This window comes from Fulmarus glacialis, unplaced genomic scaffold, assembly GCF_000690835.1.
Source record: "Fulmarus glacialis isolate BGI_N327 unplaced genomic scaffold, ASM69083v1 scaffold12390, whole genome shotgun sequence".
In the NCBI taxonomy this organism is placed as follows: domain Eukaryota; kingdom Metazoa; phylum Chordata; class Aves; order Procellariiformes; family Procellariidae; genus Fulmarus; species Fulmarus glacialis.
This window is the reverse complement of record NW_009188386.1, coordinates 4,284-28,766: the sequence shown is the minus strand read 5'-3', so window position 1 is coordinate 28,766 and position 24,483 is coordinate 4,284. Positions and strand designations below refer to the sequence as shown.

Below are 24,483 nucleotides of genomic sequence, written 5' to 3'. Positions count from 1 at the left end.
GCTCAGGGACTTCCCAAGGAAGGGCTGAATCTTTGTACTTAATAGAGTATTTTCCCAAAAAACTTGGAACCCATCTGCAGTAACCCATGGTGAGACCTTCAGAAAATGCTGCTTGTTATTAGAGCCCTTCCCGACTCTGCCGGACAGCCCATGATACAACCTGCGCTGCCTTTTCCGTCCCCGGTGGGAAGCCTTTTCCCCTTTCATTTGCCAACAGACCTGCTCCTCATCTCTGCAAATGGGTGCCTCCATCATCCCAGTTTAAGCCAGAGGTCTTGTTTTGGCTGGACTATGAGCACAAGCCTGCCCTGGTAACCCATCCCATGCCCAACATGTTCCTCTGGTACATATAATATCCCGGCTGCGTTGGCTCTGTTGCACATGGTTTAGATCAGATCCGTTACCGCATGAGAGGTTCAGCCAGCTCTGCTTATTAGCAGCCTGACAAATACAAGGTTAGAACAGTTGTCTGTGTTTCGGAGCGGAAAAAATGAGAAGGAAGAAGGTGAGAAAGTGAAAGAAAAAGATGCTGGGAAGCAGCAAAGCTGTAAAAGTTGCTGATAACGGCAGGAGCGGCAGGAACAAGGCACTTGCCTGGTGTAGAAGAGTGTATTTTGAGATTGAGAGGCTTTGAAGAACCCACACTAAAACACAAGAGAACCCCCGAGAGACTTGAATATGCCAAGGCAAATCGTTCTCTGCTTCGGTGCTATGCTAGCCGTGCTCTGGACCGGTCCCCGTGGGTTTAGGACACCTGCTCCATGGTGGGGGTAGCTCTGCCACACTGCACGGAGCGGTCTCTGGAGTCTGCCTCGGGTGATCAGCTTGCAGATGCACCTAATATCAGCTAGCCATGTGAGTGGTCTGTGCTACATCTCCTTGCCCGATTACTCCTGGAGAGTAAATGTAAGCTTAGTTTACATCACGTCATTAGCTGAAAATACTTTACAATGGTCAGAAGCATCTGCTGTAGTCAACATCTTGTTATTTTGCAGGCATGACACCTTCCTGCTCCTAAACATTTGTGGGAGATGGTGATTTTTGGCTTTGTTTGGCTTAATTTGGCTCAGTTTTTGTCTTAAACTTTTGTCTTAAAAGAGGAAAGAGACTTCTGTGCTTCAGTGGTAATGAGCCAGGACTCATTATAAAAGTTGGGCTGTGCAGGTGTCCAGAGTCAGCCAGGCATCCCTGGCGAGGGTCTGATCTGTCTGGGAGATCTCATCCAGGGAAGTTCTTGCAGAGAAGCTCGTTTTGGGTAGGTTAGCAAGTTACTTTTTATACCTTTTTGGTGTAGAGACGTAAGTGGGCATAGGACATCAGTTCCCAGAATAGTTATTGCTGACTTCTGTTTTCCTGGAAGGTCAGTTTGTTATCTCAATTTCTTTGTCCTGCCAACTGCTCCCCATAAAGGAGGTTTTGGCTGAGCTTATCAAGGATGTCTCAGGACTCCTGGAAAAAGAGGCATCCTTCTTTGTCACTATGTTTACCAGGTCACCTTTGTGGTTGCTCCGTCAGCAGGCTGTAGCTAAAAGAAGTTTGCAGGTAAATAGCTGGTCAAGCACTGTGGGTTTTGTAATGCTGAGTTAGAAGGGACAGTTCATATAATTGTCATAATAATTATTGCGTGCTAGAAATTACTAGAAAGTAAAACTAAAGAGTGAGAGCAGCAAAATCAGGATAGATTACAAAAAGAAGCGAGAAAGTGCACTTCAGCAGACCCAAAGAAGTTGGAAGGATTATCTTAAGGAGTCTCAGCTGGCAGTACATGAACTGTTGACGGTACAGAGTGGCATGTGGTGGTGCCAGAACTGACGCTGCCGGTGATGCCTGCTGTTACAGCTCACACTAACGATGGGAACAAGCCAGGAAAATGGAGGAAATCCTGGTTAAAGAGAGGCAAGATGGAGAACGGCTGTGGGAAGGGACCGTGCAGGAGCAGCTGTGCTGAGGACAGGTTGAAAGCCCCGTAGGTTTCAGCAGTGTGGCTGTGCTCAGTGTGCGTTGACCACGCTGGGTTGCAGACTTTTGGAGATTTGACAGCATTCAAGTGTCTGCAGCAAGTGCTACTAAGATTTTAAGGTAAAAAAAAAAAAAATGACCGGGAAGAAAAGCAAACCTTTTCCTCCGTACAAGTAAGTGGTTCGAAAGCCGTGGGTTTTTCCTTCTGGGCTGACTTTGGAAGTCTCTGTGTGGTGAGAACATCCAGAGGTCACATGAAAATGGATGAGCCAAAAGAGGATCCTGTTTTTTGGAAGTAAGTGTCTCTTGGCCTTGCCTGGCTCTCCTGATGGGCATCCAGCACCTACAGGAGCCCTGAATTGGAAAGGGGAGCAAAGGCGTGCAGCTCCCGGGAGGCGTGTGGGCCGTGCATGTCTGCTGGTGGGGCATGTCCACTCAGGCTGGCTTTAGCCAACGCTTTGCAGAGGACAGAACAGGGCACGTTGAGACATTTGCAGGCGCGATCAGGGAGGAAAGGTCAAAGGAGCTGGCTTTAAGTCTAGAAAGGGAGGAGGAAGGAGTAGGTTAGCAGCCTTCCAAGGAGTGCAAGGCTCTTGGAGGATGACTTCTGTACAGCCACAGCACAAGGGAAAGATCAGCCTTACTTGCAGTGTTGGCAACTGATGTTAATAGCTGCAAAGGTGACTGTTTTTTCTCCCTTGCTATCAGGGTAGGAAGTCACCAGGACAGGCTGTGAATCCCCTCCCCAAGGATTTCAGGGCATGGATAACACCCACTGTGGGTTCCGCTGGGCCGTGCTGGTGCAGAGCTGTGCTGGGTTTCTCCAGCTCTCCTCAAGCCATTGGTCCTGTGATGCATCTCTGCTGTCCGACCGACCCCGTGCGAGAAGTCGGTCCCGTTCCCTGAGGATGCTGCGTGGTGGTAGTGGCATGTCCAAGCTGCTCAGAGGGGAATGGCCACTTTCACTTTTACTTCTGGTTTAGGCACTTTCACTTTCGCCTCCTCACAGCCTGCGCAGAGACTGTCAAGGGCCTTCTGCTCCTGCAAATGAAACCTGGATGTGTCAGGGTTTTGCATGTATTTGTGTGAGTGCAGACTCTTCCTTAGGGTGGGAACAGATCTGAAGGAGCCTCTTAAATCTGAAAGGGGAGATGAGGGTCACAGCAAGCTACTGGGCTCGGTGCCACGCTCTATGGTTGTTTCATCTCATGTATTTATGTATTCTATGGCAACTTTTTTTTTTTTTCCCGTTTTGGACTTTCATTTTTACACTGCAGCTGAACTTGCAGGGAGGAACAAATGTTTGAGTTATCACCTGCAAAATTGCTATTTATGTTGCATTTCGAAGAGCTTCCCAGCCTTCTTTTTTTTTTTTTAAAGCCTTTAGCTTTTACCCCTGAAAGATACTGAATATCCAATGCTTTTGCTGTTTTAACACCCCACACCCTCAATATGTGTTATGCACCCGGAGGGGTTTTTAACCCCATAATCTCTCTTTGTCAACTCAGTGTCTCACATACTCAGTGTGGAAACACACAACTGGCTCCCAGCTCAAACGTTTAGACATAGCCTATCTCATGCTCCAAGACCCCAAACTTGTTGATGATGCAGAGTTGCAAGACGCTATTGGTAGGAGGAGTAGAATATCACACCCTGAAAAGTGAGATGGTTTGGAGCAATAGCTGTGAAATTAAATAGCATCTGCTGCAGTCCTGTGCTTTTGGGATATAAGGAGCGGTCGAGGGATCAGGGCTTGTTTAGACTGGTGGAGAAGATGCTGAGGACAGGGCTGTTTCTCCTTGGAGGATGATTCTGGACACAAGCGTTGTGGTGCTCCAGCAAGAAGCAAAAAGGGAGGTTATGTTCAGTCCAAGCCTTTGAGCAGAGCTGTGAGCTGGGATCTAATTCCCTGATCTGATTTCCATGGAGGAGTCTGAACTCCCTGACTGCTTCTTTGAGATCCACAGGATGCAACAGACACAAAGCAAAATGAAAGACAAGTGAGGAAAAAAGTGAGCAAACTTAACATCCCTTCCTATCCTCATTAGGTTCGAAGAGAGAAAACAATAATACTGAGAGAGAGCTGGAGATCTCTCTATTTTTCATTTTTCTATGCTTGAGAGCCAAGTTGGGTTCACCTGCTTTTTTACTGCTTCCAACGATTACAGAGGCATCACCTGAAAGTGGGAGGTTTATAAAGTGAATACCAGAGAGCACAAAAGACCCCAGAACAACACTGAGAGAGGCAAAAGTACTTTTAAAGACTCTCTGTGCTCCCAATTTCTATTCCCACCTGCCCTCTACATGCTTTTCTTAGAAACCGTTTTTAGAGCCGTTTTTATACTGTTTCCCCTACTTTTTGCCTTGTCTGGCTTTTCTTTTGCTTGGCACAATGCAGACGCTGTTGCTCCCCTGTTAAGCCCCGTAGTGCGGACTGGCTGAACTGGCTTAGAGCAGTGTAGCTAAATGAGTTTAATACACACAATTCGAACTGTTATTTTTCCTGTTCCTTGTATTAGGTCCTTTTTTGGCCTTGAGTAATTTGAGAGGAGTAACAAGATTTGTGACATAGGGAATGATTCTGGCTTTTCTTTTTTTCTTCTTTTTAATTGAGGGGAAGAAAAGAAAAAAACAATTAAAACTTACTGTTTAAAAAATAGGAGTCAAAACACCAAGTAGGTTGCAGGGTGACAACCTATGCTGTCTTGCTCATCACCAGAGGAACGTGGGCCTTTCTGCTTTAGGAGTTAAAACGAGAACTTATCTATTTGTCCTCAAAAATTTTGGTGATGTTTTTCTTAAAGAGCGACCAGCGTGCAAAGCCGGCTCCGCGGGTGGGGTTCGGCGGTTCTACATTTCTTTCCTTATAGATGACTGCTTTGTTTTCTAAAGTTTATGGGTCAGAAGAAATAAAACTTTTCAATGTGTCTATGTGGCAAACTCAGCTTGGGATTTGAAATCTCGTAGCTCATGAATCACCACCAGTAATAAAGGTTTTTAAATGTGCAACAGAGACTGAGCCCAGGATTTCCTGTGTTTCTAAGTGGCTGCTTTATTTAATATTTGAATTTTAACAGCTGCAAGAGCACAAATACTGCAGGGCTTTCCTTTGTTTCTCTGTTGGTATTTAATTTGTCAACTGCTTTGGGACCTCTTCTTGGTGGGATGCTGCTGGGAAGTGTTTTACTGGGATGTTTTCCTTCGGAGATGCCAAGAGAATTTGGGCTTTGAGAAAGCTCTGCCCGTTGAGGCTTTGAAGGAAGGCTTGCTTTCATGGTATTGAAAATTACATTCACTCAAGATCTGAAGATCTTTATAGTAAAACAGATAACCCCAAGAAACTGAGCATGCACCAAGATTTTCCTTGTGTGCAGCAATCAACTCTCACACTCTAAAAGAGCGTGCAATTAATCTAAGTAACTTTTTAGCACAAACTCTGACCTGCTCGGTGTAAAGTTAATTTACCACCAGGCTTTGCTTCTAGCAGTTGCTAACGATTTCTTTTTTTTTTTTTTTCTGTTGCAAAGGAAGAACTTTAAGAGCTCACTGGCAAACAGGGAGCTCATATTCCTCCTGCGGAAGGGCAATTTAACTTGCAGACAAAGACTTGGGGGTTGCATGGCTGGAGGGGAGCTACTGCTCCCAGTGGGAGCCACAGAGCTGATCTGCTCCTTGGAGATCCAGGCTTGTTAAATGAGGCCGGTGTGCCATGAGTCACACTCAACTGCTGCCTGCCTCTCCTGAGGCCCCATACTGATCTGGGGATGCCCAGAGTTAATATTTGCACCTGCTTTTTGCTTTCTTCCTCCAGGTTTTCATCCAGAGTCGGAAGAGTCGAGTTCCGTTTTGCAGACAGCAGTTTCAGTGCTGCAGAACTCCTACTTGGACTCTACATCTCAGGACGGTTTTCAGTACAGCCAAGCAATTCTGGTGGAAAACGATGTTTTTCTAAGTGAGGTAAGGCCGGTGGGGGAGCAAGGTGTTGCTGGCAGCTTGGGATGGGGTGGCAGTTCTTTGGGAACTGCAGATGTCTGTAAATGCTGGTTTATTAGCATGTCTTTGCTTTGCAGCACGTGGCTAATCTGCTTGCCTTGTAGAGCCGCATTTGCAATTCCTGACCGAAGGGAGCCTTTTCTTTCTTTTCTTGCACTTCTTCCTTCCCAATCTGATCAGGAACAAAAGGTCCATTCAGACAAGGTTGCCAAACATTCAGCAGCAGTTCCTGGAGCAGGCCTTTGGGGCAGGTTAAAATGCTGGTTTGATACCTAGCGGAAGAGCTTTAATGTCATTGCACTTCTGCTGATTCACAGCAAGGCAGATTTCCATGTGGTATTTCTTTTGTCTGCCCTCACGCCTGTGCAGGCACCAGTTTTAACACCATCTCCAGGTCCCTGGGGCATGTACAGAACCACTTTTAAAATGCCTTCATCCCTACAGTCCCACTGTCATTGGCATGGAACACAGGCTGTCTCCTCTGGGGACTGGAGGTGACCAGTCTGCTTATTGTCATGAATTAAATAGAGCTTAGACATTTTGGCTGCCTAAATCTGGGATAGTCACTGTGGAGCTGGATAAAAAACTGGGAAAGCAGGTATCAAGTCATTTGTTGATTTGCCTGTGAGTTCTAAAGCCAAAATAAGCAAAATCAGTGATGAGATTGTTGTTTTCTTATCTTCTAACCCTATTGAAAAAATAGCATCCTACTACAACTTCTTTTATTAAAGCCCCAAAACATCACGGGCTCAGACCCAGCTCTGTCTGCTCCCATGATGTTCTCCCTGTGTGCACTGAGAACATGCTCTGCTTTAATTATCAGACAAAAGAAATTGGAGTAATGTGTTATTTGGCTGTAGCCAAACCCTCTGAGGTGTAGTCGCATGATAGCACCTGCCCTCTAGTCAAATAGTCTAGGCGTCCCTGGTCAGTGGAGAGAGAAAAAGAGAGGTGCCTCCAAGTGTCTCCCCATCTGTAGGCATCTTCACCATGGCTGAGATGATTTGTCTTCTGATGACCACAGCTGGCTACTAAATGTGCTGCTCCACCAGCCCACAAGCTGCTCGGTGAAACAAACTCACCGGTAGCCGATGATGTGTGGCCAGAGGGGCAAGGTGCAATAAGGCTGGACTTCCCTGCGATGAGCACAGCGTGGTACTGTGGGGCTGGACGTGCCTGCTGTCCCTTGGAGGGCATTGAATGTGTTCTGCTGGGGACAAAGGCAGAGACAGGCAGATGCATGGACCGGGGTCCCTGTGGTGGGAGACTGGGTGTACATGTGTCTGGGGGAGGGAATGATGTGTGGGCAGATGAGCTGGTCCAGCATCATCTGGCTGCTGCCAGCTATCCCATACTGACCACAACTGGAGGTACGTGGGACACGCTGTCCTCATGCCACGTGTTCCCTGTACCACTCAGTCACTTGGCTCTGGCGCAAATGGACTAGAACAAAGTGTTGTTGCGTCTTCTGCAGCTCAGAGCTTTTGCCCAAGCAAAGGAAGCCGCCGGGTACAGCCAGGAGGAGCTGGAGGAGACCTTTGCATTTCTCCTGTTTGATAATGAAGAAAAGGTAACCTGAAATGTTTATTCAGCTTAACAAGTTTGATGCCAAGTGTGCCTGCACATGTGCTCTGCCACCAAAGCCCAGCAGATCTGTTGTCTGAAGAGTCCTGGCTCTCTATACCCCGGTTACCAGTGCAATTACTACTGTATAAATAGGCCAGAGCAAGTTCTGAAAGCAGCTCCTGGGAGGTTTTAGTGATGGATCTTATTTTGCATCTCTCCAGTTGATTACTGTTTGAGATTTGGCTGCCTCCTTTGCCCTTTGCAGGGAGATAGAAGGAGTCTCCCTTTGTCCCAGTGGATTTATTGTCAAGTACAGACAGGTGAAACCTTTCATATACGCTTAGAAGAGAAAAACACCTTTGTGACAGAAGACAGGAGTTTGTCAGGTGGTTTTGGGCAAGTTCCCTTGCTTTTGCCAGCTAGGTGGAGAGAGAGCCTGACACAGCTGTTGGGAAAGTTACTCCTACCCATTTTTCACATGGATGCTTTTGATTTTGTGAAAAGAGTTTGTCTACACAAGGATGCTCAGGGAATCTAGTGGGAATTCACTTTCAACATGATTTAATGATGCCATGCTAAATCACGGTAGGGATGATTTTGTTCAGGATGAGAGTGGCCTGAATGCAGTTTACTTCTGTTCAGTTTGGACTGAGCTACAGCAAAATAAACCACTTTCAGTCTCAGTTTGGGAGCAGTAATTGTCCCGCTTCATTTTAGCTGTTTGAAATTTAGCGTAGTCTGTGCCACGTGACTGAGCTCATTGTACAGACCCTAGGAAAGAGGGAGCTGTTCAGAGGACAGTTGGATCTCATTTGATGCAGGCGTCTAAAATCCTCGGTCTAAATTGCTCTCTGGAGGTGCCTCTCTCTCCATTGTTCAGAGAAGGCTAGTCTAAGCTAGACACTTATCTTTCAGGAGGCAGAAGTTAGGTGAGATGAGTGCCCTGTGTTGCTTATAAAGGGACTGAGTACATTTTGGTTGGTTTACTTTTATTTCTCACCCCTAATGAGTTCGAACTGCTCCTATTGTCACTCTTTGGTCAATATATGTTTGGTCTTTGTGCACTTTGATGAATCTTCTTTAGACATGGATTAAATCAAAGCCGGTGAGATGCTCCCAAGGCAGTAATTGTGCCTATGGAGGAGTGAGCACAGAGTAGCAAATGTCTTTTGCCTTCATGCCAGCACCATTGCATTTATTTTTCCACAAATTGCCCATGCAGATAAAGAAAGTGCAAAGTCCAGGCTTGCGCTTGCAACGGTTTCTGGAGATGCTGGATTTTTTCCAGATTTTTCTAAGCTTTTGCTTCCACGGAGGTTTTTGTAACAGCACTGGATAAATACAAGTATTTAATATCTGAAACAACAAATTTTCTTCCTGTTGGTTTTTCTTGTGGACATTGGTTTTAGTTTTATTTATACCGCGGGTGTTTTGGGACTGTAATTGACGATCTGTAGTTGACTTGCAGCACGTGTTTGCGTGTTGCAAGTATTTTGCCAACTATTGTGCTACAGATTTCAGTAGCTGTGTCCCTTATTTTTGAAAATAGATGGTAAAAGAAGCTGTCTCTTCTTTTGTAGGCAAAAGAGGTGTGTCAGACAGGCCTCCGTGTAAACAGCAGTTCTGTTTCCACGCTTGGTGACCCAGCAAAAGGTAAGATTTCCATTTGGAGGACCAAAAGACCTGTTCGCTGTTCTGGGGGTATCAGCTCCTTGAAAAACAAAAGCAAAAGCCCAGACAAACTCCTGGTACTGCCTTGTTATTTACTGCAAAGATCCACAGAAACTCCCTTGTTTCTTACATGGGAAACTGCATTTGTTTGGATCAAGCAAGCAGCGTTGTTTTCCTTCTGCCCCCTCAACCAGATGAGGATGGGATCTTCCCCAGAGAATGTTATCGTCTCTTCACCTCTCCATTTCAGGCTTTTTCTCCCTTGTTAACAACAACCTTTGTCACCAAAGTGGCTTTTTGGCAGCTCTCCCCACCGGTTTGCTCTTCAGAGTCCATTTGCTGAGCTTTTGCCAACGGTCCTGTTAATAACCAGAGCAGATCGTGACGTGTCAAAGCCCTTTCAGTATGTGCTTGTTCCTTGCCTGAAGTCTGGGGCCTCAAGACGTGCAGTGCAGGATGCGTTACTCAAAGAAATCCTTCTGCCAGAAACAGAATGTCTCCCAGTGCTCATCCCGCAAGTCTTTGCAGGCCAAGACACCTAATTATTGAACAGTTAATGGCAGTGAATGCAAAAACAAGCAAGAACTGGTTATTTATCTGGATGTATATCTTAGTCCTGATGGATTGAGATGAATATTATCTTGTGTCTCTTTGTAGCCCTTCCCCTGCCCAGTCCTTGTTTCCCCCGCCATGTACTTCTCTACCCATCTTGTCTACAAATATAAAGCAGGAGTGAAGAGCCAACACCCCCCCAATAAAACCACATATGGTATGCCCTGAGTGTGGAGAAGGGATGGGAATAAGCCATGTCAGAGTAGGCTTTGTCACAGGGTAGGAGGTTCAAGTTGGCATCTGGGATGGTGAAGGGCCATAAAGAGCCAAGGAAGGGCCCTGGGAGGGTCTATGCCATGCCATGGGCCTGCCCTCGTGCCCTTGCAGTGTGTGTTCCTCACATATAAACATCCACATTGCCTTTGTGTGACTCCAAATTGAGCAAAGTACCTGCCCCACTTGCAGTCTGACCTGGAAGCTCTTCACCAGATCTTCCTGTAAGAAGAGCCTTCGCTCGGTATGTTTTCATGTAGTATGGGCAAAACTGATGTTAGCTGGGCTATTTCTCCCAGGAAACCCAAGTTAACTCCTTTCCTAGAGCTGACGCTGAAAATTATAATGCTGTTCCATACCAGCAGACAAAAAAAGGAAACGAGTCAGAAAGAGTTTCACCCTTTTTATGGCAGCAAGTGCTACTGTGGTTTGCAGCACTGGCTCTGCAAAGACTCCCATTCCCACAGGGAGGGTCCTCTTTACAGGGGTTTTTTGGCAATCAGCTTTACTTGACAGATGATTCACGTTATCTTGCATTGCTTTGTTTTCACAGGGGTTTATATTTCCAAGTATGCAGACTGTCTTCATCCAAGACCCTGGTATCATGGAAAATCAGGCTATATTGTCATTTGTAAGCTAATTAAGGTAAAATGCAAGTCTTTTTGTGTGGAATGGTTTTCAGAAGCTGCTATGCAGTGCAAGCAGTTTTTAAGAAGACATTGGCGCCCATAACTGTGGTGGGGTGGGGTGTAAAATCAGCTCTGAGAGCTTGTCGGGATTTTTGGCTATGGGATGTGTCAGACTAGAAAGCAAGAGGTCAGACTGGACTTGGCTGGTGGCCTGCAGGGAGGATGCAGCGGACCTTCCAAATTCTACCGCTGAGGTCAGAAATTCCCCATAGGGTCACCTTTTTCCCTGGACACTTGTGCATTTGGGGCGTTTGAGGGGGTAACCTGTCTGAGATCACAGCCCCATTCCCTTCCTCCATGGGGCTGGTGTGTGGTACCTTTCTCCCCTCCCCACGGGCTCCTGCTCTCTGTAGCTGGCATGGAAAACACTCTGCTCCCGTTGGCTCTCCTGAGCAGCGCTGGTTTGTCTGCTGTGCCGAGCTCGGCCAAGTCAGGCCCTCCTGTTTGGAAGGATGTGAATGCACACAGCCCCCTCACAGTGGGGAATGTGGGGCTGCCAGCAACCCAACTGTCTTTGGGGAAAAGGAGGATTCAGGGGTCTTTTAAAATAAGTTTCTGCAAACAATTATGCAAACAGGTTTTTTTGATAAATTTTCTGGCACAGGGGAAGGTCAAGGTGGTATCTGAGAATTACACAACCAGCTATACCTGCCCGTCTCCCGGCTATGACTGCCACGTCGCGGTGAGCCGAAATAACATACCATCAAAGACCAGCCACTGCCAGGCCTTCGAGCAGAGCCAGGTATAGGTTTGCAACAGGACTGTGCAGACAGCTCACTTGCGGGCCGCGGGGGAGCACAGCGCTGGCCCGGGTGCCTCGCTTGTTCCTCGACGTGTTTTTTTCATCAGTGTTTCCCTTCTCACCCCAGTATTACGTGTATGAAGTGTCCGATGGCAGCACTGCAGAGCGGCCCAGGCAGATCTGCCCATACATAGTCATCGCCTGCCAGTACAGGGAGCCGAAGGAAATGCCTGTCTTAGCTATAGAGAGCCTGTAAGCAACTTCTTGTTGTTCCAAAATACCCAGTCGCTTTTGTGGGCTGTTTTCCTTTTCTCGTTGCTAAATGTTCCTCTTTTTCTCCCTTTTCTCTAGACCTGAGCTTAACCACAAAGGTAGGAGCATCTGGTGGTTGGTTTTGTTTTATAAATGTACCTTTCTCTGTTTGCCCTCCTCTCCTCTCCTGCTTTCTCTGAGCTGTTCTCCCTTTTACCTGTAGCATTGTACTGTCCATGGAGGGGGCAGCTCTCCATCCGGGGCCAGCTTTTGTGCAACATCGCCCTGAGGACCCCATACAGCTCCACGATTCCAGCCCAGCTGTAAGTTGCCCCTTTCTCTTCTTTCTGTGCAATTTGTGGAGCGTGAAGCATTACACCTTCGGGTGTCTGTGTACCAGCAAAAGCCGGTTTTGTTTCTCCTGCCCCATCCCTTCATTGATCAGCATCTTCTTGCAGCTGTACCAACTTACCACCTGCACTGCCAGGGCAATCATCAGTGTCAGGAAAGTGGTGTTGGGCAGCCAGCGGTGCAGTGTCACAGCAACAGCTGGATGAGGACATGAGATCAGGTGCTGAACTGCAGCTGGAAAGGGCAGTATTTTGTTACCTCTTTTTGTTAACTACTTTGAGATGTGTACTCCAAATCAATTATTCCTGCTTGGGATTTTTCTCCTTGTGAGAAGTGGACATCCTGATGGTGCACGTACAATCAGCCAGTTGTGTTTAGAGATCAGCACGATGGCAAATAAAGTATTGAGGTAACTAGCGTTCAAAAAAATGAGATATTTAAAATCTTCAGTAGTCAGAAGCCAACCAGCAGGCAGCAATTTGAAACAGCCAGTGGCAGCCAGTGACACAGCCACCAGTATCAGTGTTTGGAGGTGTCTACAAACAGGATCCTCAAATCAGCAATGTGCTAAGCAAGCTGCACCTTCTGCAGCCTTCTCCAGAGCTGCTTTCTCCGGTTTCACTGTGACAGGGCAACCAGGACTCTTTGCTATGCTTAATCCTGAGAGCCTTTTATGCTTGTGATCTCATCGTCTGCTGCTTTATCCCCACAGGCCTCCCAACCTGGACATTAACCATGTCATGGGTTTGTCCGACTTGAAGAAAAAGCTACCAGAAGCTGCATTTGGAAAAAGAAATTACATTGAGAATGAGGGTGAGTGCAAAACCCACTGGCGTGTTGAGTAACATCTGCTTGTGCTGTGCCATAGGAGTTGCGCGGGAGGTCAGAGCTCAGGTCCACGTAGCACTGGGTCCTGTCTTGAAGGGTGGCTGGTTGCAGATAAGCAAGGAAAAATGCCAAGGCAGCAGAGGGATGTTTTCCTGTCCATACTTCGTATGGTCTCCTGATGTGATATAATCCTCTTCCCAAAGGAGCCCTTGAATCGGGATGTTCCTGAGACGGGACAGGGTGGGAGACCCTGTTTTGAGACCTGGGCTCCCATCCTGCAAGGTGCCAAACATGGTGCAACTGAGAGCAAATGCAGGGAGACAAACTTTCCCCTTCTTACATGATCTCCCTATGAGGTGGAGGACACTCCACCTCTTGGGGTCTGACCCAGTGTCTCCTGCATCTGGGTGGATGGGGGTAGCTGCCAGCCAAAGCCAAAAGATATGGCTGCCTGCAGAAGCTTTGGGTCACGGGTAACCTACTTGTCACTTCAAGGGGACTGACAGTGACAGTGAATGACAGAAAGCTTGGGGAGAGGCAGGGAGTGCTCAGCAATCAGCAAATAAAAACAGAGACTTGGGGAAGGGAGAGAAGGGCTCTACTGTCCCCTTAGTGGTGCTAAGAGACCCTACTTGCCTATAGTCAACCACTCTCTGTCCTGGTCAGTGCAGGGTGAGGAGGAGGGGACCTGTGTCTAATTACACTTTGAGGTTCATTGATTTCTGGGTTTTGAGGAGCCTGGCAGCTCTCAGCCCCAAGGCGTTGAGCTCCCGGTGGCTGTGAGTGGCTGCGCATTGCAGCAGACACGCAGTTACTGACATGGATACCGCAGGTTGCACATGGAGAGCTCTGGATGTGATTTGCAGAAGGTCCAGGTGCGTTTCTGTGTCATCTTGCACCAAAATCGGTGTGGGCTGCTGCAGTGTTGTCTCCCATCTGTGTATCAGCTCTGCGGAGCCAGGACGGGGTACTGATCAGACCGGCTGACAGCCAGCCTGTTTTGGGGGTTAGCATTCAGCTCACAGTGCAGATGGACACGGGATAGTGCCAGGGGCAGGGAAGGAGGCAGAACAAGTGGGGGAGGCAACAGCAGGGTGCCGTGGAACCACAGTCTTATGGTTGGCTGACGAAAGAGAGGAAATACGTGAACAGAAGAATTTTGCTGTAAAATTCGGGGGGGTAAGGTGGGACCAAGATCTTGCCTTTGTTAAACTCCTTGGGGCTCAGAGTGCAGAATAAGAATACTCCATAGCAGGGGAGAGTATAGCCTGTTAGAATGAGGTGTTTCCCTCTGAAAGGCTCTCTGTCTCTGTTGAAGCACACAGCATTGGTTAAATTGCTTTTGTTAGCTGCGGAGATAAGATGGGAAACATCTCCTTTGAATCACGGGTTGAAGAGGAAACTCACTGTGATGTGAATGCATGTACCAGCTTAGAAAATCTTGATAAGTTTTTTTTAAAACCCAGCGCTTCCACCAATTGCACACCCATCTTCGTGGTACAGAGCACTTGTTTGTTCAGAGTTCATGCAAGAAGCACTATTTCAACATCAAATTCTCTCTCTTTTGCTGCAGTCTGCTTTCAGGGTGTTTACTTCAGTCTGTATGAAGTAGAAATATCAAATAAGGATCAATATAAAATGGATCAGTTAGTCGAAAATCTAAAGGAAAAGGACTTGGTAAGTATTTTAAAACATTGTCATTCTGGGAGGAAAGTGACCTTTTAAATGATCTCTTGAAACTTTTGGTAACATTATTCACAGATTCTGAACTAGTGCAAAATGGAATTAATTTCCCTGCTTTAATTATTATTTTCCTGCTTGGTTATTCTCAAACATAGTTTAGTCTTTCTGTGTATAAACTGTTAAATGAAGATTACCCACTATGAGCTGGGAACTGATTTCTAGGGTGAGCATGTCCTGCTGAGCAGAAGGCGTTATATGAGGCAAACCTCTTCTTTAGCTATGTTTATGCCAGATGAGATTATTTTATTGTCTTTATTAATGATTTTCCCCCTGCATTGCAAACAGCATGGTGGACTGAAAGGGGATTTTATATATTAAGAAAGCGGAAGCAAAGTCCCCCAGTGTTAGAATGATAATTACTAAGCAAAAGACATAAGCTGTCACGTGCCTGCCTTTCTCCCTCGTGGCTGAAAAATAGCCCCCACTCAGCTAGATACTCACAGTTACGCTGCTGAAACGTCCCGGGCTTCTGGGAACGTTGAAGATGTTGAGATTTATCTGGTTTTTAATGGGGAATTTCCCTTGCGATGTATTATCTGATAAGGCTTTTTTACAGCACACTGGGGTCCTTTTGTTCCCGGTGTGATCGTCACATCTCCTTGTGACTCCAAGGGCTGAACTTCACCCCTGTGGAGCGCAGCACCTGCGTCTCTGCTGGGATTTGTGGTTGGTTTGGCTTTGGCTTTGCTGCTGGTGGTTGCTTTTTCACATCTGATGCTTCATGGAGATTCAGGGTTGTAAATTCATGGCCACAAACTCGCAGCTGGCTGGGCATGTCCTCCCATCACTAGAAGTTGGCAGCAGCCCATGAACTGCCTGGAAGCGCTCTTGCTGTGCGGCACTGCTGGCGAGCTGCCCACCGATGTGCAGCTTCCCACATGTAATGTACCGGAGCAAGTGTTTGCTGGGGATCCCTGTAAGAAAAACACTCTGACTCCCTAAAGTATTGATTAAACTATCTTATATTGGTAACAACATGAGAAGAAAAAAAGGGGATAGCAAAGACAATCTTAATGTCCCTTCACGTGCAGGTAATCCTGAAGCGTGCAGCATCACTTGGACCTCTGGTTGGGGCACAGATCTGTCTGTGCTGCAGCTCATCTTGAGGTTCCCAGCATCTGAAGGGACATAAGCTTATCTATGCTATCCCTTTTTCCTTCTCCTGTTCTCACCAATAAAAGATATTTTAATCAATACTTTACAGAGTCCAAGTGCCTTTCTTACTGGGAACCGTGACAACCACTTGTTCCGGTGTATTACACCATGTCTGCAGCCACTGAGGGTTATAACATACATCCTGCCAAGCCCAGCAGAGCTGGGCTCTCTGGAGGAGTCAGAGAAGATGAGATAGTTGAGTGGTGGCTGTGAGCAGTGTGGTATTGAAAGCCATCAGAAGCATCATTGCCCTAGAGCTTCCCCACCTTCATATATCTGTCAAACTGGATTAAAATATCTCCCCTATTTCAATGAGGAAACAGTCACAGCCCATTTTGGGTCTGCTTCTTTCCTCCCCTTAGCATGCTGTTGAATGGCCCACGGGTGAATCCGCTTTGGAGGCAGCTCCCAAAAGTGCAAATGAAAAACGCCCTCTGTCTCCTTTCCCTTTCAGTGGTGCGTGGGCCAGGCACCCGCCTGCGTAGGGCCCAAATGAAAATGAAAGGGTGGCTGGGGCTAGGTGGGGTTGATGAAAATCATCCTGTCAATGAGAAACCACAGCTATTTCGTTGAGCTAGATTTATGCAGCAGAGATGCTGGCTCTTATCCCTTCTGCTCTGCTGGCTTCAGACAACCAAAGTAAGGAGCTACTGTTCTGAATAGTGAATATTACACTGAAATTGTTCAGCATTTCCAAAGTTGTTCTGTTGTCCTGGAGAAATGAGGCTGTGGGCATTAGTCCAATCCTCTGTTACGTCTGAACATATTGAATGGGATCAGCAAAGTTTCACAGGGCATTAGAAGCCGTAGGGTTAATTCAGTTCCTGTAAATTTCCTGCAAAGATGTGTCTGCATGGAAGAAAGAGATCCAAATGGGTGTCCCCACGGAGGGAAAGGCAGTCCAAGCCAAGCTCTGCGATGAGGCATCAAGCAACACCCAAACACAAGAAAAGCCTCGATAAGTGCACCTATCTTTTTAGACATGCAGTCATCCAGTTCTGAGACAGAGATGCAGGAGTCTCTTAGACTCAGCAAATTTTTTTTCACGTGTTCATTGATACTGATGCTGCTAATAAGCCAGCTGCATGGCCTGAACTTCAGTCAGGCTTGTGGCTGGAACAGTTGGTTGCATTTTGTTAGATGCTGGCGTCCAGCTTTGCTTTCCCTGCTGGGAAAACCTTCCCCTTGGGCTGCAGAAAGCAATTCCTGGCTGAGTTGCCCAGGAGCTTTTGAACTGAAGGGACTAAAATTACTAACCTTGTTAATCAATTACAGCTAGTTTGGCTAAGCTTATTTATTTTTTAAGGAACAGATGGGAGGAATTTGAGTGCTGAATAACATCATAAATGGAACGCTTTTGGTTACAGGTCCCAGTTGACCCAAGTGGCATGGACCAAACAGCGTCCTCAGCAGGGAATGAGCTGGTGGTGTTGGCACACATTCAACAGCAATCAGGGCTTGTTGACAGTCATGCTGAGTGATATAAAGTGTGCTAAGGAGGAAAGGGAGTGGTTGCTCTAACTTTATATGTGTTTGTTATAGGCAATCATCAAATATTTACAAGATCAAGGAGTCCTTATCCTTCTCACGTCCTCTGCCTTGGCACAGGATGATGGTAAGACATTGCTACATAGAAACCAATATCTGTGCTTAAACGTCCTGCTCTATCTTAGAGGTGGAGGGTGGGCACCCTCAGTCTAAATAAAACCTGTTGCTTTCTTTCATAGGGTTTGACCCCAAGGAGCCCGTCAGCCTCCTGGCCCTGTTTCTGTTCACCTCATCCCGGTCGGTGTGCCCAAGAGGTAGGGAGGTTCCCTTTGCTGGCTTCAGACACCATGTTTTGGGTGCGGGATCCTCACCAGGGGGTTCTTACAGACACATTCCTCTTAAAGATCTGATTTCTCTGCTCAGAGCCACCTACAGTTTTAGCACAAAGGGTGTTAAAAGAGGAGAGAGAAGTCCCAACTCTAGGTGTGCTGCATTTTAAGCTGATCTAAACCAGGTTCCCTGCCTTGCCCATTCACTGCACATCCTTGCTCCTTTGCAAGAAGTTGGTGGGAGTGACAAATAATTACTTTTCTGCCTCTCAGTCAGTTTTCAGCAGCATCCACTCCCTGAACTGTCTTATGGGTGCACATGGGAGTCTGACTCCTGCGGAGCCTGGCCTACATCCCTAAAGGTGCACTGGAGCTATGCTCAGGGGGGCGGAACGACACATGGCACTCGCTGGACCCTGTACGGAGCCGATGTGATTTGCTAAAGCAGCAGGAAAACAGCCTGCCCTAAAAAATAAGTGAATTGTTTTCTGCTGAGATAACAAGTGAAATGAGCTCCGTGAAAGATCGCTGCTGGCGTGGGCAGGGCGGGGAGAGGTGGGGAAGGGGCATTGCTCCCTAAAGAGCAGCGAGGGTTTGGAGGCTCAGCTGTATTGTGTGACTTCTCTGCTGTGGGATCTGTAAATGCTGGTAGTGGAGCCGTGACGACTGGTCAGGGTGCGTGACGGGAGATGGTGTTGGGCAGAGCCACGGTGCTTTGCTGCCATCAAGGTAAGTCACGGCTCTGGGACCTGGGAGGTGAATCCAGGCTGTTTGCAGCTCCAAACCGTGCTTCTTTTCATGCAGAACAAACACAGAGGCACTAAATAAGAGAAAATAAAGATTGCACAGTTTGAATCTGCAGATCTTGAAATAAGAATGAGCTTCAACCTCTTGCATTTGCCTCAAATCTTCTCCGTATCTGTTGGCTTTATACTGCACTGTCTATGTGGAAGTATTCACACTACAATTTCTTATTGTGGACATAAAGAAAGTTACTGTTCTGCCTCCCCTGGACAGCTTCATCCATGCACCTCTCACTGCCTCCACTCCACCAGTAATACTTCCAGCCGTGCAGGTCCCCAAGCAACATATAAACAGGGGCCTTTTGCTCTGCGTAACTTCTGGCTTGCTTTTTGTTGAGTCATCCCAGGGACAAGCCAAGAGACTGTTTATGCCAGCACACAGTGGTATTTCGGTCCGCCTCTGTGTGAGTGATGGCTGGTATTGCCGTCAGAGCTGCACAGGACATACCCATCTCCCCGCCCTGGAAGATAAAATCAGCAGAAGAGCCGACAGGACCCACTGGCACATGGATTGCTTTGTCTTTTTTGGTGCTTAACCTCCAACTATAAACTTTCTCCTTCAGGATCCGCATACGAAGTGGGCTTGTAAGTCGGGTGAAGATGTGATGGTAACTTGGCATTGTGGGGTGCAAATGTCTTTGATGCCTGAATTCAGTCAGCCTAACTTTAAGGACAGCTGCTGGTGGCTGTGTTAGCATGGCAATTTTTCAAGTTTCTTTTCTAGGTGTAAGAGAGAGGCTTTTCCAGACTTGAAGATCCAAACTGCCAGGTCAAACCTGGGATCAGTACATTGTTGCTGTGACACCTGAAGCAAGGGCCTGAAGTTGGGTGAGGTGAAAGGAGAAAACGCTCGGAGACCAGAGTGGAGGTGGGAACTGGCCACCCAGATATTGAGATCTTGCTGACCAGCCCCACAATGGTCAGAAAATACCCTCCAGAGCAGAGGGATCTATTCCTGAAAGGCTGACTGCGAGCACTGTATGCTGGAGGAGAGAACAGGGCAAGGAGGTATTTATCTTGAAGAGGGTTATTGTGGAAGAAGATGGTGGAGACAGGAGAGGGCACCAGGTGTAAGGAGCATCCTGGAGCGAAGATGGTGGAAGCAGCTAGTTTGTAGGAACGTTTGGGGCTGTAGCAGACGTTGTCTGTGGCTGGTGTTGATGCTAAAGAGGAGGCAAAGACTGGGCAGCCAGAGAGCAGCTGGTGGCAAAGCGAAGAGGCAGGGAGAGAGGATAGCGTTGAGCAAACGCTCTGTGTTGTTACGTGTTGTGATCTGAATGTTGATGGCTTCCAGATGTTTTCCCTCTGGTGCCAGCAGGACTCTCGCACGTGCTGTCCCACTCTGCCTACACAAGTGGCATCACGCCAGCCAGCCCTGACTATCCCCTGGGTCCGAGACCTCTTCCCACTGGGATTATAAACCGTTTTTGCTTTAGGGCTTCTCCTTTCTATGAAGATAAGCAAAGCTGTGCAGGGGTTTGGGGTTGAAAATGGACGGTCACCGAAGACGGCAGCAGTGCAGGGGAGGTGCAAAGAGAAAAGGAGGGTGAAGGACGGGCGTATTTGAAGTCACTCAGGTCAGACTCGAAGCATGAATAATGTTTCCCGTTTCAAAACAAGCGGCCTCTGAAGCTGTTCCCTTTCTGTCCAGACAGCCGACGGGAGGAATGTAGGGCAGGCATAACAAGCCCGGTGTGCAGACGTGCTGCAGCGTTCCTGAGCCAGCAGCGGAGGCAGGCAGCTGGGATCTGGCTTGCGGGGATGCCTGGGCTTGCCGGTAACAAGGACCAGCATTGCCAGCGCAAGGCAGCAGCAGGGCCAATAGGTGAAGAAAATCACGCATCTGGGAGGGGAAAAGAAATGCCTTTGCCTTGCTGGGAAGAGATGTGACGGGGAAGGGCGCTGGGGCTGTCAGCCTGGCCCTGCAGCCAAAAGAAACCTCGGAGTCAGATCATACCACGCAGATGGGCCAAGCCTGCGGGTGCAAAGCGCTGACATCAGACTGCTGGGTTGCAGCGGATGAAGCTGGATAACTCTGGCTTGTGCAGAAAAGGAGCTCCAGCGACAGGCTCTGCCTATCACACCGGCTCTCCAGGCATTTCCAGACACCGAGAGGACGCTGCTGTGCCAAGCAGAGCCTACTTCCATGGTGACATCTGCGAGGGCAGGCACCCTCAAGCTTTGGGACTCATTCATGTTGATCCCTGTTGGGAGCTAAAATTTTATGATGCTCTGAAATGAGAAACACCAACTGTTTTCAGTAGGATCAGTCCTCCAGCTTTAGAAAATCACCCAGGAGTTCATGTTCTTTATTTATATGGTCCCCGGGTCTGGTTGGGGAAGTCTGTGTTCCTCATCCCGCTCCAGAGCACTAATGTGGTGTCTTTGTGTGAACTGCGTCCACCTACACTGACAGCAGGTAGAGATGGAGCTGCTGGAAGTTGTATCTGAACAGGGACATAAACAACACAAGTGATATGAAAATGGTGCTAATCTAAACACCCTGCATGGGCAACCCTAAATTTAAACAAGTTTAAAAAAAAAAACAATAAAATCCATGTATTTCAGAGCTCTGACTGTCCTAAATGTTGGATTTAGTGAAAATTGCTGGAATGAAGGGACTTAGACCATTATGTGCGCGATCTCACCCTCTATTTTCCTGCAGAACGGGGCTAGCTGATAGAACAGCAGTCTTTCATCTTAATTTAATCCACTTTTGACTCCCACGTGCAATTCTTTTTTACCTTCAGCAGTTACAAGCATCCATCAAACCAGGACATCGCCCCTGGGGCTAGCTTTTTGTAGGTTCGCTTCTGGGGCTTTTTCATAGCTTTCATGTTCTCTTAGCATGTAACAGTGAGGTGATTTGGGGAATTTAATTCTTTTTTAATATGAGTAAAATTCTTTTCCTTTTGCAGTTGAAAAACACGATCCAAAAGATGAAAGGGAAGATAGTGACATCTCATTAAAAATAGCCTCAGTTTTGCCCAGACTTTGCTATGCCTTACAAAAAGCCACCAATTCTTCATGGGGAGACACAGTCAGTACCAGCGTACATATCAAACAGCACTTCCACGAATATGCAAAGCTTGATCAAAATCCACAGCCCACCTCTGGCCAAACCAGCAAAGTTCCCCTTTCTTCTCTCCTCTCACCAACCGAGGATGAATGTACTAATCCCTTCAAAAAATGCTCAGAGCAGTCCTTCTCCCAGCTGCAATGTTATCTCTCCGATCCCAGCAGCTATACTCTGGAAATGTCAGCTGCCTTAGGATGTTTGACTGGTGCTGTTCAGTCTCTTCGCTGTGCTTCAGAGACTGATTGTAAAGTGGACTTCTCTTCAGCTGTGCCGCCGGACCCTATTCCTTCCAACAGGGCAGCAGAAATAAAAGTCAAAAGTGAAAGCCCAAAGCCCACAGTGGGGCTGGACCAGAGTGATGAAGGACCCACAAAAGACGTCAACTCGTCCAGCAAGCTATGGGTGCAGCAGAGTAGGAGGGAATCCAGCAGAGCCATTGTGACCAGCACCAGGAAGAAATGGTCACCCCTCAAGATGCAAATGCATCCTGTGGGGGACAGCGGCAGAAACAGGAAAGCAACCAACAAGAAAATCAGCCTCGCTTTCTCTTTTCCTAAAAAGCCAGGGCTCACGGCCAGTTCCAACGAGCCCATGGTTAAATTAGCCCATTTGCAGTTTCCGCACAGAAGGAAAAGAGGTAAGTGCTATATAAATGGGACTAACTTCCTCCTGCCTTTCCGGGGTATCCAGCCTGGATACTGAGGGTTCACTAGAAGCATGTCCCCTTGCCGTCCTCCTGGGTGCCCAGAGCAAGCAGACATGTCCTGAGAGCATCCAAATAGGTCTGTGGTGATGTCTCCACAGTCTCTCGTTCAGCCTGGGAAGGAGCCCAGGGCTATGACAGGGGATTTCAGTGAAGGTGCCTGAAACCCGGTGCAGTGGTCCATGCTGTTGCCTTCCTTTGGTCACAAGTGACTGTGCACAGGGACATCAGCCAGGTCGTGGTTATTGCATCCCTTGTCCACAGGCTGTCGATGGCTCAGGCAAGGAGCAGTTGCCAAAGCCACAGTCATTACAGGCTGCCTAGGTAACCTGATTCTGCCCGGTCAGGTTGTGACTCCCTGAGCATCAACCTTCTTGCTGTGGCCTTGAGGAAATGAGAAGCGTGAGGTTGATCACACCCAACTTACTCTGCTGAAAGCTGGTATCTGGCCTGAGCTGCTCATGCGAGGTGTCTCAATGGCAAAAATTGTCCTCTGAAGGCTCCTGTCTCACTGCCGAGGATAGGCTAAGCCTGTCCTTTTGAGCCTGAGCCTCCACCTGACATGTAGAGACGCTCAAAGTGGGTTGAGATGAATCTCAGCCTTGGTGATGAAACATGGCCAAAAACATCTAAAGGAACCTCCCCCATTTACATACATCACAGGTAGTGGCAGCGACTGTGGAAATGGGTTGTTGTGTAGCACAGGGGGTAGCACGGTGTCTGCCTGCTGTGGGCTGAAGTCAGCTCTGATTCACAATCCATCGAGCTCTGTCCTGGGGCATGTTGCGTCGGGCCTGGGTGACACTGCTGATGGATCTGGGAGAGGTTCTTCTGTGCTTCTTGGAGAGGTAAATAAGTACCCTTAGGGTGCAAGAGTGCCAGGTAGGAATTAGAATGACTTATCCCTGGAGAACACCTATTCTAGGTCAGGAAAGCATGCTTTTAATGAGCTGAAGAAGTGATGCTTGATTTTTAATAACTGCTTACTGATCGCTCGCATCAGTAACAAGCCCATTTGTAAGATCAGATGCATAAATCAAGTCGTTGAAGACAAGTCTGCTGCTACCAATCACTTCTAGAGCAGTCCTTCCACTTAACTGGATATTTTGCAATTACTCCTTTTTAATCTGAATATGTCTCAAACCAAAAGAAATGCCCTCTCTTTTCCTTGTCCCAGGTGCGGAAGTCCTGTCTGCAGAATTTGTACACAAAACACAGTCTGAACCTGTTCAGAAGGAAACCTCAGCTCCGGATGATCCTGGCTTGGAAACAAAGAGACTAAAGACAGCGAAGAACCCAGACATGAAAAAAGTTCCTGTTGCTGAGACTGTCGTGAAGCCAGTGAAAAGTAAGTTGCTAAAAAGTGTGGCTACCAGCCCATCGAATCCTCAAGCCAAAATGCAAGTAGAAAGTGGTAAGAGCGCTGTTCCCTGTGGAAATCTTTCCTTTAAAAGCTGAGCCATCAAACATCACGGTCAGGTCATGACCAGATGGTAGTAAGAGCACGTTCGGCAGCAGCTAAAGGGCCTTATGACATTTAGTGCTGAGGGTCTTGCTTGGGATCTGGGTACTGTTTCCCCACAGCCTGCAGGCTCCTAGTTGTGCACTTGTAGTGTAAAATACGAAGGCGACTGTGAACATCACCATTACAGGATGTCCAAACCACACGGGGTCTCTTCTGAGTCCTTTCCTAAGCCCTCAGTTTGCATCCTTGGCAAACTGCTGGGATAGTTTAAAAAGCCTGATTTTTAACTGCTGAGCTCTGAAACTGTGTTGAGGCAGCTTGTGGACAGAGTGTTATAACCTCTGCTCGTAGCCAGCGTCTGCCTAGATTTTTAGTCCGTTACGTTGTAAATCCAGTTGTTTTAAAAAGAGTCAAATTGTCGCAGCCTTCACAGACTGCAGCAGATTTAAGAGGCAGCGTGGACAGCCCCTGAGCATAGCGTCTGCAGGTGCTGGCTGGGAGTCTGCTGTTAAACTGAGAACTAGTATTACGGTGCCAAAATAAATGATGGAACAGAAGAGTCATTTTCTCTTAATTTGTCGTGTTTTCTCACACTCGTGCTTTGATGTCCTTTTTCAGATCTGTCTCCGGTCTTTCTTTTTCCCCTTCCTGGGAAAGGTGGAGGCTTTGGAGACTGGTTTAGCCACCTCGGCTCAGTTTATCCATTCTTCTTGGTCTTTTATTGCCACGTGTTCCTGAAATGTGGCACTTTTCATTAGCATGTGTATCAAACGCTGCCCCTCGTTGCCCCTGTCACGTGGGGGTTCCCGGAGCGGATCTGGCCAGTGCTTTCACACAGGCAG

The 24,483-nt window shown here is 47.5% G+C and overlaps 1 protein-coding gene across 1 annotated transcript in view; it reads left to right on the top strand.

Moving 5' to 3' along the window:
- Window positions 1-5,770: 5,770 nt before the first annotated feature.
- LOC104077249 (protein FAM208B-like) overlaps window positions 5,771-24,483 on the top strand; it is a gene marked incomplete at both ends in the record, with an annotated part of 22,155 nt that continues 3,442 nt past the window's right edge. The window contains 12 exons of the mRNA XM_009578409.1: window positions 5,771-5,916; window positions 7,427-7,522; window positions 9,099-9,171; window positions 10,568-10,659; window positions 11,308-11,445; window positions 11,573-11,697; window positions 11,797-11,816; window positions 11,921-12,020; window positions 12,761-12,889; window positions 16,229-16,230; window positions 17,502-17,576; window positions 23,354-23,524. Of these exons, the coding sequence (XP_009576704.1) occupies window positions 5,771-5,916; window positions 7,427-7,522; window positions 9,099-9,171; window positions 10,568-10,659; window positions 11,308-11,445; window positions 11,573-11,697; window positions 11,797-11,816; window positions 11,921-12,020; window positions 12,761-12,889; window positions 16,229-16,230; window positions 17,502-17,576; window positions 23,354-23,524 (1,167 nt within the window). The remainder of the gene's footprint in view (window positions 5,917-7,426; window positions 7,523-9,098; window positions 9,172-10,567; window positions 10,660-11,307; window positions 11,446-11,572; window positions 11,698-11,796; window positions 11,817-11,920; window positions 12,021-12,760; window positions 12,890-16,228; window positions 16,231-17,501; window positions 17,577-23,353; window positions 23,525-24,483) is intronic.